Source organism: Trachurus japonicus, chromosome 21 (genome assembly GCF_045865225.1).
Source record: "Trachurus japonicus isolate A0001 chromosome 21, Traja_1.0".
Lineage (NCBI taxonomy): Eukaryota > Metazoa > Chordata > Actinopteri > Carangiformes > Carangidae > Trachurus > Trachurus japonicus.
The window spans coordinates 15,470,139-15,485,082 of record NC_140927.1 but is presented as its reverse complement, the minus strand read 5'-3'; the positions used below and the strand labels follow the sequence as shown (position 1 = coordinate 15,485,082).

Below are 14,944 nucleotides of genomic sequence, written 5' to 3'. Positions count from 1 at the left end.
TGAAAATTACCTAAGCAAATTTACTCTTTTATTTGATTTAAGTAATTGTACTTTAGTGGAGGATGAGCCACTCCACTACATTTCTGGTACGTTTTGCTTAACTGCATTTATGTGACAGCCATACTTAATGTTTTTCCAGATTCAAAATGTTAAACATAATGAAGGCACAGCTAATAAATATTTATTATAGGCTTTAATAGTTACAATTGGGTCTACCTTAACCACCTACAATACTAAAACACTTCTCAGATTATTGCAATAACAATAATACAACAAAATTATAAAACACTTTTTATACACACAACACAATGTTCTTTTACTGAGGTACTGTTTGAATGCAAAGCTTTTACTGTGCGTACGTAGGCCCAGTTATTTTTACATTTTGCTATGGCTCATTTTTAGTGCTGAAGTGTTTGTCATGTATTATGCAAAACTGTCAGAAAATCTCTGCATGCTTTTATGTTGCTCAAATGTGTAGATTTCCTCCTAGTCTTTTCTGTTAGTAAACACAAACAGGCCATCTGAATAAGACTACTCAAGCTTTAAGTGATGGGCTTTTGTTTTTTCAGATTGAACAGATTAATTGACAGTAACCATTTGTAGAAGCTCCCCAACTTTTACTTCCCTCATTGCAGGTGTGAGCAGATGTTTAAATTCCAGGTCTTTTATTATGTTGACAAAATGTGGTGACTTATGTGTTGCTGGTGGTTTTCTAAATTGAATCTAGCCTGCATTTTACACCTGCACACGTGATAATTATCATGCCTTCAGCCATTTGACTGAGATGTTATGAATAATTTGTGTTTTCCTTGTGCTGCCTAATAATTGAATTGTTTAATAATTGATAATAAGGGCTACTTTTTTATTTTCTGCTCTCTGTCCATATGAAGAAAGGATAAACATCTCATCCTTTGGAGAAGGGGGGGGGGGGGGGGGGCTTAATGTCATCTTAAACTTAACGTGCCCTTCTTTAATGATGGATGTCTGACCTACAACAGGCAATTAACCATTTCCGTGTGTATTTGTCTCATTCCACAGTTGTAGTAATGAGTTGGCTGCTTGCATCACTGTGCGGTGGTGACGTGTGGCGTCTGGGAGCTGTCCCAGGAATCATGGTGCTGAAGCTGCAGCACCGATTCAGCAGCCAATGATCGCAGGAGAATCCGGGGCTACGGTTGCTTTCACCCAGAGCAGGACAGTCCGACAATCGTGTTGGATTTTAACCGAGGGATGTAAACCCGTCGCCTTTGTTCCTCGGACACAGGAATACCATCATTCGTGGGGATGTAAGCTTCGCTCCGGCTTTGCCAGGGACCTGCAGTCTGTCTGGAGATCTGCGAAGAAGAAAAAAAATACCCCTGAAACTGTGAGTCGTTAGAAAACGGTGTAGCTCGCCAGGTAAGACAGATTTTGCTTCCTAACATGGCACGCCATCGACTGACTTGATTTGCCTTGAAAGCCTTACAAGACGACGACTGTAATTTAAGCTCTGCTGATTAAAAAACGTGGCTTTGGTTGTTTTGTTTGTTCTTGTTCTTGTTGTTGCGATATTTGAATTGTAAGATTGAACGCTGTCATTTTTTTTTGTAGTCTGTTTCAGTCGATTGTACCAAAAGCCATATTTGATGTTTGGTTATTTGCACTCGTCGTGAATCTGGAGGGAGAAGCTTGTCTAAATAGTTTATGTTGTACAGAGCAGGCAGAGTATTGAGGCCATTCAATGAGAGTGGACAGTGAGTGGACCGGCTATAGTCTTATTACTTGAATGCATATTCCCATCAATCTAACATTTGACTTTCCTCTTTTAGCTGTTCCATTTATTGAACTTAATGGCTTCAGACACTTGTTTGCATCGATGGGATTTATTTGCCTTTTGGATTTACGTGCTCGTGGGAAGACAGTAAGACATTCTGTTAGAACATAAGAAAACTATAGAAAAAGGTGCTGTAAACCCCACAACACACACACTGGAAAACGCACCCTGCGCCCACTTATCCCACCCCACCACATATGAAGAAGTGTTCGCTTATGACGGGGACACATACAGAACAAGCTGTTATCTTCAGGCGGCACCTTTGCACGGTGCTGTGAGTTTGTGGTCGGAGACAGCCTGATGCTGCGCAGCCAGGGCATGCTGAAGAGCCGCTGCTGCGTCCTGCTCGGTGACCTGAGGGTGCTCCTTCTCGGGCCACCGGCGCCGCCGACGCCGCTGCCTCCGCTGACCCCCATGAGCGGCCAAACAACGGAAAGCCATGAAACCGGCGTCACCGTCCCCGACAACAACAACACGTTAACGCGGAGCCACCAGCACGCAGGGGACCGAACTGCCTTACCTGCGGCAGGAGGAGCCGCCACCACCACCACCACCGGGCCACCGCCGGGCGGAGAGAGACCGGTGACGGGCTGGGTTGATGCTGCAGAGCTGTCGGCGGCCCTGCGCGGCTGCAGCAGCTCTTCTGATGATTGCTCAAAGGGCAAACTGGAGGAGAGGTTCTCCCTCACCAGCTACACGGAAAGTGGCTTCAGGACGCCTGTGTGCAGGATCTGCTTCCAGGGACCAGAGCATGTAAGTCAAGGAAGGGGGGGGGGGGGGGGGGGGGGGGGACAATTCCTCGAGATATGTTTGCTGTGGAGGAAGTATCCAACCAATCCACTCATCAGCAATTAGGCTACTCTCCAGTGATTTTCTCTAAAGGTGAATCTGGAAAACTATAGGTGTTTAGTTGGAATGAACTCTCCAACTGTTGGAGGAAAGAAAAAGAGAGAAAAAAACCACAGGATAACTAATTATCAGTTGATGGTGATGTCTATGAATCATCCCTCCTTTTTAGAGCCTCTGGCTTTACTGGTCAAGCTCTTGCAGTGAGAACATTCGCTCCCTGTGTCTCGTTAAGGCAGCCTCACAGCTCCAAAACCTCTAAGCAGGGATCCCACTGCATCCTTCTCTCATCCCTTCGCATTGGCTTGAAAAGACTCGCAGTGGGAGGATAATGAAAGACCTTGTCTCCTTGGTTGACAAGTGTGTAGGATACACAGCGATGTAGTAACAACTCATTATATCCAAACACTGGGAATTCTTATTGAATCATTACATGCATGAAAATATCAAATAATACCCCTCTCTCTGCTGCACCACCTGGAAACAGCAAAAAAAAAAAAAAAAATTATGTGTCTGGAACAGAAGGGAAGCGCCTTCAAGTTAATCACACTGCATGCCTTTGCGTTTTTGGGCCATATTGATGATAATGTCACACTACATCAATCAGGAGAGGAGAAATGTGAACGAAGATGACTAGTGTGTGCTGCAATAAATAATATTAAATTATAAGAGAGAGGCAGGTACTTAACAATTTGCAGACATTAGTTACAGTGTTTGACAGAGCCTTTGAAACCGCATTGACAAATATGTCACACCTCACCAATTGCAATGAAGGGAAGGTTATTAAAAAAAAAATGTAAGGCAAGACAACTGAGGTGTATAACATAACTTTATATCCAGCAGTATGCACTCACATTTGCCTTCCTTTTACCCAAGCAGAAGATTCAGTGTATCATTTCATGGCCATTGCACTGTGTATGGCCTATAACCTCTCCATGTTTCATCAACTAATTACTCCAGTAGCACTTCTGTGCATCTTCCCACCTCTGTTCTCAGACTTGGTAATTGTTGCTGACACGGGGTCTAGTTATGAGATTGGAAGACAAGGCCTCATTGGCCCCTCTTGTTGTCTTTTTTTTTTTTTTTTTTTAACTCCACAGTAAGTCAGCACACTCTGCAGTGCATACAAAGTACTGTGCTCTGAATTCTGAGTATTTCCCATGGTCTCCTCCAGCTCATCTCATCAATGCTTTCTGGAGACATTGCAGCTAGTCAATAGCATTTGATTTCATGCCATCCTATCATTATGCAAGTTCTTATCTATCACCGGCCTTCCTTTTCCTGTCGTCCCTCGCTGTTGTTTTGGGTGAAGTCCAGATATGGATCTATTGAGGTGTAAATGGGTACAAGGAGAATGAGGCTCCATTTGAAAAGAGAGATGAGTGGACTGTGTGTGTGTGTCAGTGTGTGATACAAGCAGTGGAGACATTAGTTATCCTCTATTCTCCCTTAGCCTCCGGGATGTCACATAGACCAAGGTAGCCAATATCTGATCTGACAATCCACCTTCAAAACACTTCCATCCCCAAGGCTGCGATACTCAAGACAGAGTAAAGAAGGGAGAGAGAGACATAGTTCTTCACTAGAAAAGGGCTTTGAGTGTCTGATAAAGTTGACAATTAAAAGATTGTGTTTCGATTTCATATCACACAACAATGGATAAAGTCTGTGTGATGAAATTCATGCCAGTGCTTTTGGCGCCATTCTCTTTGAGATTAGCGATTTATAGCAAAGTCCCTTTTCTTTTTTTTATTATAAATGGTTCACATCTTTATTCCCAAACCTGTCCGAGTATTGTCAGTCTCAGTGCTCCTAATCCCAAATGTAGCTACATTTAAAGAAGTATTGGTCGAAGTAAATATTCGTCTTCTCCCTGCTAACCATGACACAAACTCTTCAGCAGTCTGTAAGCCAAATCATATATCTTCCAGAGTTTCAGTATGTCATTTGCTCTTTCAAATATCCCTCACCGAACTGTGGATTTTGCTTTCCATCTTTTACATCAGAAAGAAATAGATCCTCTGTGGCCAGTATGGACAGAATAATGATAACAGCAACTAATAACTCTCAATCAGTTCATAGGTTCATGCATAATGTATATGTATATATGGGCATACTATGTTTATTTTATTGAAAAATAAAGCAGCACCACTACCAGACTGCTGTTGGAGTTAATCTATATCTGCACACAGGCACACAGTGTGAGGTAAGATGAACAGCTATGCCAATGTCGAAAGAAATAACACGAAATCACATCTTTCAGAGTACCTTGGGTTATTCATCTGTGATTTCTATATACAGCTAACTTGAAATATATTTCAGTCAGGTTATTGGTTCTGTTTAGAAGGTCAGGGAGAAGCTTTACAGAAGAGCGTGGCCTGCTTGCGTTGAGTATTTTCCTCATTCAAGCTTGTTCTTTTATTTGATTTCAACCTCAGCGCGCAAAGAGTAGTCTGTTTCTCTGTAATGTTGTATCTACAGATCACTTTCAGGAATAGTTGAGCTGCTGACAGACATATAAAGGAGATATTTACACAGAGAAGTCATAGAATATTTGTTTGAGTGAATGATCTTTTCCTGAAGGTGTCATGCACTATTACATTGAAGCGGCCTTTGGGGCTAATGCTGCTGCTGCTGCCTTGTCCTCACTTATGCTGCATGTTGAGAATATGGGAGTCCCTGCTGCTTAGAAAACATGCCAGCTTTGCCTCCTAAATCACAACACAGATAATGGACTTGGAGAGTGTGTTTGTCTGCGGCACAATGAGAAGCCTTGAGGGGTGAAGTTAGCATCATTCTTTCTATATGGTCCCACGGTGGCGAGGCATTATGCTTTTTGTATTCCATCACATGTAGGATGGCTCCTCTGCCATTTGTTCAGAATGGGATAGAAACTAGTTATATAAGCCCATGAAATTTTGGGGGGCTTTGCTGAAGTCTATAGGCAGGAGCTGTAAATGCAAAAACTTAAATGATAAACCTTGGTTGCTTTTTATTCAGCTGCTTTATAAGGTCCATTAGCTGTCACTAAAAGCCTAATGGTTCCTGTAAAATAAGCAATAAGTGAAACGTCTCCCTGTATATGTTTTATGACCAGTCATTATAGGTAAATAAATTTGAAATTATATGCCCTTCAATTTAATTTTTCAGCGATTCTTTTTTCCCCTCTCTCTAACTTGTTAAATGAAGTTAAAATGTGTATATGAAGCTGTTTTTCAGATGAATGCATTATTGCAGGTTCTTATTAAAGAAACGCTTGTGGCCTGAATGGCATCGGCTATTGTAAAATCACTTTCATTCAGGGAGCTAGTTTATTATACCACAATTTCCCTTCGCCTCAAGTTAATGGAGTTCACTTGCATTGATTCCAGACCCTCAAGAAATGTGAATAGCCATCTCTAATTTAGCTTCATGTCGTTATATACGTTGGGAGTGGATCCAATTTCATAGGGAGAAAATTGGGTGCACTGAGGTGGTTTTAGGATAATTTAACACAGAGAAATGGATGAATGTGACCAAAGCTATCACTTTTATCATCTTATTAATGCATTTGTGGTGTGTTGTTTTTAATAATTATAGCCATTTTATCAACAAAATGGCACTTTATTTATCACTTTCTGTATGTGTGGGCTGTAATGCCACATTTGTAATCAGTTTCTTATGCTCCCTCTCCAGCCCCAGTTGTACCGGAGTGATCTAGGTTTCAGCTCTTGGCTGCGATCAGGCCACTCACAGTGAGCAGCCTGAATCCCACTGGACACGACAGAAGTGTTCTGGTGCTCCTGCCAATACACTCCCACCCTGGCCATCTGTAGATGGGCCTTTTCTCCTCTCTCTCCCTGCTTTTCCCTCCCTTTTCCTCAACCAGGGTACTGCTCCGTCTGTCAGAGATGTCAGCACAATGACACCGTGGAGAAATAATTTGGAAACTCACAGCATTTTGCATTTCTTGCTACAATCTCTAGGCCGTGTTCATGGTACAGTACTGTAGGCAGGGAATACTAAATACTAAAATCTTAAGCTGAGAGCTTTTTTGCAGCAGAGGCGGATGGCTAATTTATTTTTCTGTTCACAACATGTTTTGTTCAGTCACATTAAGATTAAAACATCTATACAAGAAGGTCCCCTTTTGAATTGTATAGATTCAAGTTTCTTAAACTGCAGGTCAGGATCTAAAAAGAGCTTAAAGCTTACACCTTTTAGGTCATCATCTATATTCAATATGACAAGACTAGTAATGTATTTTAATGAGCCTGGTGCCCAGGGTGAGGGATTATGAATCTCTCATTTGTTCTTCAAGCTGAATGCAGTTAAGAATAATAGCCAGTTAAGAAAATGGCTGAGCGCATATCGCTGCTACATTAAAATACCTTATGAAGGCCCAGTTAGTGTGTTTTGTATTTACACTGTATCATTAATTAATTTGAAATACTGTCAAACCCTACTGTATGAATTGAAAGCCGTAGGTCAGTTACACATAACCAGGCTAAATGTCAGCACTTTCACCTAGTAGCAGTTATATGCTCCTTTTCATTGGTGCTTGGCTAAAATATTGACATGTCAAAGAGTCCACAGGTTCACTGCTGCTGTTGACCGCTGAGCTCCCTCTCAAGAACAAAGTGATGTTGTTATTGTCCTGCTCAAATGCTTTTCGATAACAGACTCTTACTCCAACAACCTTGAGGTGCTGAAGTGAAGGTATAGTCTTCCTTCATCTACTTCAACTACCAATTCAAGATCTGGCCTGCAGTTGAAGTCTTTTTCTTCCTAACTGAGTGAAATGACCCGGAAGTATCCAAGTGTCAGCCACGATGAAAGCTGGTTGAAATCTCTAAAGTATAAGGAAAGTAGCCTCAAAGCTTCCTGTCTTATCTCCTATAGCATGAAATACAAAGGACTTTCTTTCCCAAGGAGAATTGAGATAATAGTGTCCTGGACTTCTTTGTGGCAGCAACATTTAAAGCGATGCACCATTGTAGTCTCATGACAGCAGATCCACATAAATATACAGACAACAAAGCGGCTATTTTTTGCTTGTGACATAATCCAAAACATATGGAAATCCTTGTATGTTTGGCTCAGCTCCAAATTGGTAAATATATCTCTCTATATCTCTCTTTCAAATCCACTTTGGAGCCATCTGGAATTTTGAATTGCTAGTCAACAATATCATGATCATGAGAAAATATCAGTTTCATAAACATCTATTTTATTCTTACCACCTTTGAGTAATTGGATTGATAAATGAGCCCTTCATATAAGCCAAATGCGTTCTTGTTACGACATGTGATTGTGTTTTGGGCAGGAAACCTTAGCTACTTGAATTGTAAGCCTATAGCTCTGATTTTCTTTTGTTTTTTTAACACTTGATAAAGTGTACCAGTAAATGCAGTCAGATACTGTCAGCATCACAGTTTTCTAAGTCCTTATGCATTCAACTTCACATCTTTCCCTCACGTTTTTTATTGAGGTCAAGGAAAAGTGATTAGGAAAGGAGATTTTTTTTTACTTTTCAACCACAGCCCCAGGCTGCTGCTTCCCAGAGATTAAACATAATAAAGCCATCGCTATTTTTTTCAGTCAGATCAACGATTCATAGCTCTTCACCTGGGAGAAAGAGGGGTTTCGAAATGCCCTCAGCTATTCTAACACCCTGACTGACAGTGAGTGTCTTTATAAGATGTCAACCAACCATATCGTCTAGAATAACTGTTGGATCTTCTTTGAAATTAGGACACCCAGACACAAGATTTTAGTTTTTATATTTCCTCTTTTATAAAGATCAGGTGCAAGCAGAAAAGGAGGACCAGATGAAAGGTTTTCCTTTGACACTTGGATTTGGTGTGAAGCCGACACATTTGCAGCTTTAAAAGAATATGTATATTCATGACATTCAGTATAAGGGCTGCAGTGCCAGTGTAGCCTACATATAGTGCAGTACTTTGCCCTTTGACAGAGGTTACAGCGACTAACCCTTGACTTTTCAATAGCACTAGTAATCAAATATTTTGTCTGTTAACAAGGTGTAAGGCAAAGCTTTCATTTCACAGTTCAAGTGTGACTATGACTGTTGTGCTGTAGTGTTGCGTATGCTGTGTGAGCAAGTGTGTGTGTGTGCGCGCATGACCGAGCATGCAAAGCTCTGAAAAAAAAATCAATAATCCACCGAAGAACTACGAAATGCACATGTGTGTATTTAGTATATTGCATGTGAAAAGGTTATCTGCAGGGAGGTACATAAAATGAGATTGTCATGTTTTCTTTTCTTTTTTTCTTTTTTTCGATTTTCCCATTTTGTAGTCTGTAGTATTTCATTGATTGTGAGCTTCAACAGTGCAGGATTTTATTTTTCTTTATACATCAAAGCTCAGCTCAGGTAGCCGAGGCACATTCAAGGTTTCAGCAGCAGCAGCACACTATCCAAGCAACATCGACTCATAAAAATTCATAACATAGTTGTACGTTTCAAACAAAAGAAAATTGTCCTGGTGAGGTAGTTTGGTTGACTGTTTGTGTTTCCTGTAGGGGGAGCTTCTGAGCCCATGCCGGTGCAGTGGGTCAGTTCGCTGCACCCACCAGCCCTGCCTCATCAAGTGGATCAGTGAGAGAGGGTCCTGGGCCTGTGAGCTCTGCTACTACAAATATCAGGTCATTGCCATCAGCACCAAGAACCCACTGCAGGTGAGTCAGGGGTGTAAAAAACAGCACTGTAGAAGTTCAATGGGAAAATAGACAGAGGAGAAGCCAAGATTTTATTTAATTCACTTCAGTTTTATTTGTGTTGTGCTGAATAACAACATACATTATCTCAAGGCACTTTGAAGGTTATACATTCATAGTATGGATTTGTACAATGAAGAAGTTATTAGGCCTTCTAGGAGACAGCAGCAAGTAAACGCTCAGATGAAGAACTCAAAACACTGAGTGCTGACATGTGTGTTTTGCCTTCTCATGAGCAGGATTATTGGTATATATGGGGCAAGAAGGAGACAGCCCCTTTCTCCTACATTCATACATTAATGTATTTTTGATTTACATATCAACATCTGGCCAGAAGGAAATGCAAGAACAACATTTTAGGAATCTCAGTCTTTGCTGTGGCTCCAAGTCTGCTCTGAATTAAACAGAGCTTCATAGAACAGAACGACTACAGCAGCAACTCTCTGTTTTGGACTTTGATATAATAGGACATAGATTGGGAGTGGTAACAGTTTATTTTGGGGTTCTCCTAAATATGTGATGTGTAAAAGTTTTTAGCTTTTGTTTTTTTACTTAATATTCCATACTACAGTGACTGAGAGGGGTCAACACACTGCAGTTTAAGAAAACACATGTAAACTGAAGTACAAGAACATTAATTAAAATTTCACTAACATCTTCATCAATTTGACAACACATCTGCTGCACATTGGCACAACACAACCAAATACGTAAATACATTGCACACAGCACAGATGGCAACATTTCCAGGAGACAGTAGAAGTATAAAGATGCTATAAAGTGATTATTCTGGCTTGTACAAACTTGTAGTTCAATGCTTTACTTTACTTTGCCTTACTTTTTATGTTGGCTACTCATCATCAGTGGCATTGTTGTTTTGTGTTGTGTACTAGTCGTGCATGGGTGGGTCAAACTGATTAAGATGTTTTTTTTAAGTTGTTTTGTGTTGATCTCTTTCTGCCTTGTGCCCATACTCGGCTGTAACATTCCCTCAAGATTTGTGCTTATGTTTTAGTGGACTAATTTGGAGATGCAACTACCAGCCTGATTGCAGGTTTTATCTAATCAGTTTAATTGATGTTTGGGTTCAGTAATGCTGTCTGTGTCTTGTTGATGTGTGTCTTTTTCTTGACGTGTTCCTCTTGCCCTTGTCACAGAAGGTGTTTCCTACTCAGTGAAGTTAAAAATCGAATAAGAGTGAGATACAAAGAACTAAAGGTCACTGAGGTCTGTGTCTTCTTGCAGTGGCAGGCCATCTCCCTGACAGTGATAGAGAAAGTGCAGATAGCAGCAGCCATCTTGGGATCCCTCTTCCTGATGGCCAGCATCTCCTGGCTGGTGTGGTCGTCTTTCAGCCCGTCGGCTCGCTGGCAGCGACAAGATCTGCTTTTCCAGATCTGCTACGGCATGTACGGCTTCATGGACGTCGTCTGCATCGGTGAGAAGTTACATCTTAACTCTGTGCTCCATGTACTTTATTATTAAAGTTCTTTTTCATCTTTTTGAGAGTAAGTTCGTGCATTTTACCACTGAGAATAATAACAACGAGTGAGTCGAGTCTGGTCTGGTCACATTTGTACATTATGCATTCCACTGGGGAAAACATAATGTCATAGCTCTTCAGCAGAGTCAATAATCATACCTGCTGGCTTTGCACAAATTATTGTGAATGCCATGAGCAGGTTACACTATTGGCATTTAATACAATTAATCTATACCACACTCAGCAAGTTCAAATCAATATTGAGTTCATTATTAATCTTCACTGAATGGATGATTGTTTGGCCAATCTTTATTAATAGCTTTGTAATTTTGCAGTCACTATATTAAAGGTGATGAAATGCTGTGTGAAAGCTTATTTACATACAAAAATAAAAGCAATGCATGTCACTCTGTAGTAACACTTCCACAACCTTTGTGAATTGATATAACACAAAAGAAAAAAAGGTGCATTTGAGGGTTCTCAACCATCTGAATTTGTGTGGGTGTCCAAATTGAAAGTTGTAGCATGTGCTTTAAGCCTGCTGTCCTCTGGAGCCCGAGGGCCCTGGTGGACGACTGTGTGATGGCATCTCACATTAAGAAAACTCCTAACTGTCTCTGCAGCAGACAGGAGGCTGAGGGGAAGAGGAGATCGATTGTCTCCGGTTTGGTGGCGAAGATTGACTGTGGAGTCATTAACTCTGCACTTTACACAGATTAACTTGTCACCTGGCAGAGTTTAAGAGCTGACTTTCATAAAGTTGGAGTGGAGGAGAAACAGGATTTTATCAAAATACTCTGTATAAATAACAGAGCTTAAGATTTATGCATGTCCATGTTTGACAGATGGTCTCACTGTAGCTGCTGCAATATGTAAGCCTTATGTAAACGCTGATATTGAAGGACCAGGAAAACAGCCGACCCTCTGTACGCAGCAGTAGCACTTATTTTAACCACACCTCTTCAGCATTCATTGCAGTATATTTATTACTGTATTAAAAGATACAATAAATTATGTATAGATAATTGTTAGCAGATACAAGGACATTAAGTGTGTGTTTATGCATCGTTTTAAATGTGTATAACTTCTCCTATGAAGATATTATACCAGTTATATGCAGTAATGCAATATAAACAAACCACACATTCTGTATCTCCCTCTACATCACTTTAATATGAAAAAAAAACAATATTCAGAAAAAAGCATCTGTTGTTACAGATTGATTTCAATTTTTCCATATACGCAGTTCAATGAACAAAAATCAATAAGTAATTTAAAACTGTGATACGTTGTTATTGAACAACGTCAGAGAACAGATGCATTGCTTTTGCTAACCTAGATCCAAGTATAAAATCTTGAGTATGGCCATATCACGCGTTGTGGCATATCTACAGTTTTTCCAAGAAATAAAGATTTTATCTACGGGTTATGGTGCAGTGTTTGAAAGATGAGTTGTCTTGTTCTGTTACTCCCCCAGCTAATTCTCTCTGCAGGCTTTAACACAGTGAATCTACTGCAGAGATATATCACTTTGTGGTGTCATTAAGACTCCTGCCAGACACTGACATTGTCTGTTTGATGCTCTGATCTCCACAGCACTAATTGTCCACGAGGGACCTTCTGTGTTTCGTATCTTCCATCGTTGGCAGGCCGTGAACCAGCAGTGGAAGGTCCTGAACTATGATAAGTCTATGGACAGTGATGACCTGAAGGCCACTGTGGACAGGACTCAGTCTCAGCCCAGTCAGGGCTATCAGACCGGGGTAGGAGTGTCCACCTCCACCTCCTCACTGATGGTGGTAGCCTCCACGGCCGCCGGCTCCACTTCTACGACTGTGGTGACGGCCGCAGGTGGCCTGGGGACGCAGCTGGACCCCAACAGCGGCGACGCAGTGCCAGACCAACACTGTCCATACAACATCCTCCACCTCCTCAGCAACCTGAGGCAGCCGGAGGCTCGCAGCCAACCCAGCAATAGCACACGAGAGCTGGTCATGCGGGTCACTACAGTCTGAGGAGTCAAGTTGAGGCCTTATCTCACACGGAGGTGAAAGATTTATGAACCAGCTGACAGTCGGAAAAAAAAAAAGGTCTTACCATAACTGCACTGGATTAAGACTATGTTCTTGTTTGTTTCAAAATGCATCTCTGATGTCCTTACATGGATTGAATAAAAGTCAAGTTGTTTGATTTTCAGACTTGGTTGGGAAATAGTTATTTGAATATCATTTCTGTGGTATGTGCAACAGAAAACTGAAAAAATGCTCTATTTCTTCATATTAAGATGAAGGTACTGCATGTTTCTCATCTTTGTTTAGATGCATTGTTGTGTTAAAACTTCCTTTTTTAACTTTTTGCCCAAATATCACACTGAAGTCTCAGTTTACAAATGAAGAGAATTTCACTTATGTGTGAAAACATGCAAATATACTAAATGTTTGACTCAATGAGTTTACAGTCAAGTGTAAAGTGTCAAACCATGTTGGACATCCAAAAACAGAGGCAGGGCTAGTAGGAAATGTAGATGTTGAATGTAAAGTAGTGGGGCACTTGTTGATCAACTCTGTCATATTAGATGATGTGAAGCTCCAACACACATACTGTAAGACAGTGGTTTAGGTGATACCCTTATGCAATAATTCAGATACAGTTTTTTAAAGTGCTTGTTTTTCGGTGCACTGTGATGAGATGATGAAATTTTCTTTCTCACAGCATTTTCAGGCCACATTACATGATTTTGTTGATTGTTTGAAGAGGTTTGGGCAATTATGACAATGGATTTGCTCTTTCTGGAACACCTTTTTCTCTAAATGAGGTATTTTACAGCGCATCTGCACAATGGAGAAAAACTGTCATTAGGACAGTTGTCAGCCAGTTTGCTTAATTGCTTGTGCCAGTGTCTCCACGCATGAAAACACGCCTCTGCTCCAAAGCGTTTGGATGTCACTTGCAGTCCATTAGGCATATATTCATGTTCACATTTGGCTCACAAAGCCAGTGATTTTCCCATCTCTTGGCTCTCAGATTCAGATATGCTCTTTGATATTTCTTCCCAGCTCTTGTTTCATGTCCATGAAAGATCAGTTTTTATCCCAGGGGACACCAGATCTCAAAAGCATGTTGTGGGAGGGAAGAAACACTGGTAAAAACATGCTCATAGCTGGCTGGGGATGTGTGTGTGACAGGGGTAGGGGGTACATTTCTTTCCATAAACTCAAGAGACTAACACTATGACGCTGCGTAAAAAAGACACTTTGCATTATTCTGCAGTTTATGACTTGGTTGCAGTCTCCTACAAAACATGTCAATATTAACTTTTTGCTAAAAAAAAAAAAAAAATACTATATAGTACAAGCCAAAGCTGATCATAGTCTGAAATATTTTAACAAGCTATGCCTCGAATGCCTTTGAGCCTTTTCCAACATGCATGGTATTAAAACACATCATTAGCTTGCAAATACATCTGATATGACTGATGTGCAATAATATATGTGGTGCAAGAGTGAATGTGGTGCAAGAGTGATGCCTTGTTCATCACTGCAGCCAGTTCTTATCAACATAATACAGACAGAGAGTTGGTTGCAGCGTTGAGAGATGTACACACAGATCCCACATGTAGTAATTCAGCTGTCAGAATGAATAATCGTGATCTGTTTAGGCTTTAATGTTTGTTCTAATTAATCACCACTTTAAAGTGGTAGGATGCTCTGCTTTGCAGCGCTGCTATTCCTCATCATAATCAAATGCCAGGATACAGTATCTACAGAGAATCAGGTAGCTCCGTGATTTTCTGCTGAATTATTAAAGCGGTGGAGTGCTGATATCAATGGGCGGGAGCTGCTGTATGGAACCAACTTGCAAAGAGCTGGGAGGTTGTGGAGAGTTCACCACGAATCTACTCTCAGTTCTCTTCACACCTTGTCTCTTTCATTATACAGACACACACACTTAGCTTTGATACAACTCAGAGAAAAAAAAAAAAAAAAACACCAAACGGATAAGAATGTATTACCTGACTGTCCTCTTTCAAGATTGATATGGGTCACATGTCTCCAGCAGTTTAAATATTCATTTTTGCTCTA

At 40.8% G+C, this 14,944-nt stretch overlaps 1 protein-coding gene across 1 annotated transcript; it reads left to right on the top strand.

The window, feature by feature from the left end:
- The first annotated feature begins 1,095 nt into the window (after positions 1-1,095).
- On the top strand, positions 1,096-13,058 carry LOC146964920 (E3 ubiquitin-protein ligase MARCHF4-like). The gene is made up of 5 exons (XM_085765352.1): positions 1,096-1,398; positions 1,809-2,566; positions 9,185-9,340; positions 10,625-10,817; positions 12,459-13,058. The coding sequence occupies exons 2-5, from the start codon at positions 2,114-2,116 to the stop codon at positions 12,875-12,877; spliced, it is 1,221 nt and encodes a 406-aa protein (XP_085621478.1). The 5' UTR covers positions 1,096-1,398; positions 1,809-2,113; the 3' UTR covers positions 12,878-13,058.
- Positions 13,059-14,944: the final 1,886 nt, after the last annotated feature.

Excerpts from the sequence above, each read along its gene's own strand:
- LOC146964920 (XM_085765352.1), top strand. The coding sequence starts at position 2,114 with ATGCTGCGCAGCCAGGGCATGCTGAAGAGCCGCTGCTGCGTCCTGCTC. Across the intron at positions 2,567-9,184 it reads GCTTCCAGGGACCAGAGCAT|GGGGAGCTTCTGAGCCCATG; the intron begins GTAAGTCAAGGA and ends TGTTTCCTGTAG. Across the intron at positions 9,341-10,624 it reads GCACCAAGAACCCACTGCAG|TGGCAGGCCATCTCCCTGAC; the intron begins GTGAGTCAGGGG and ends GTCTTCTTGCAG.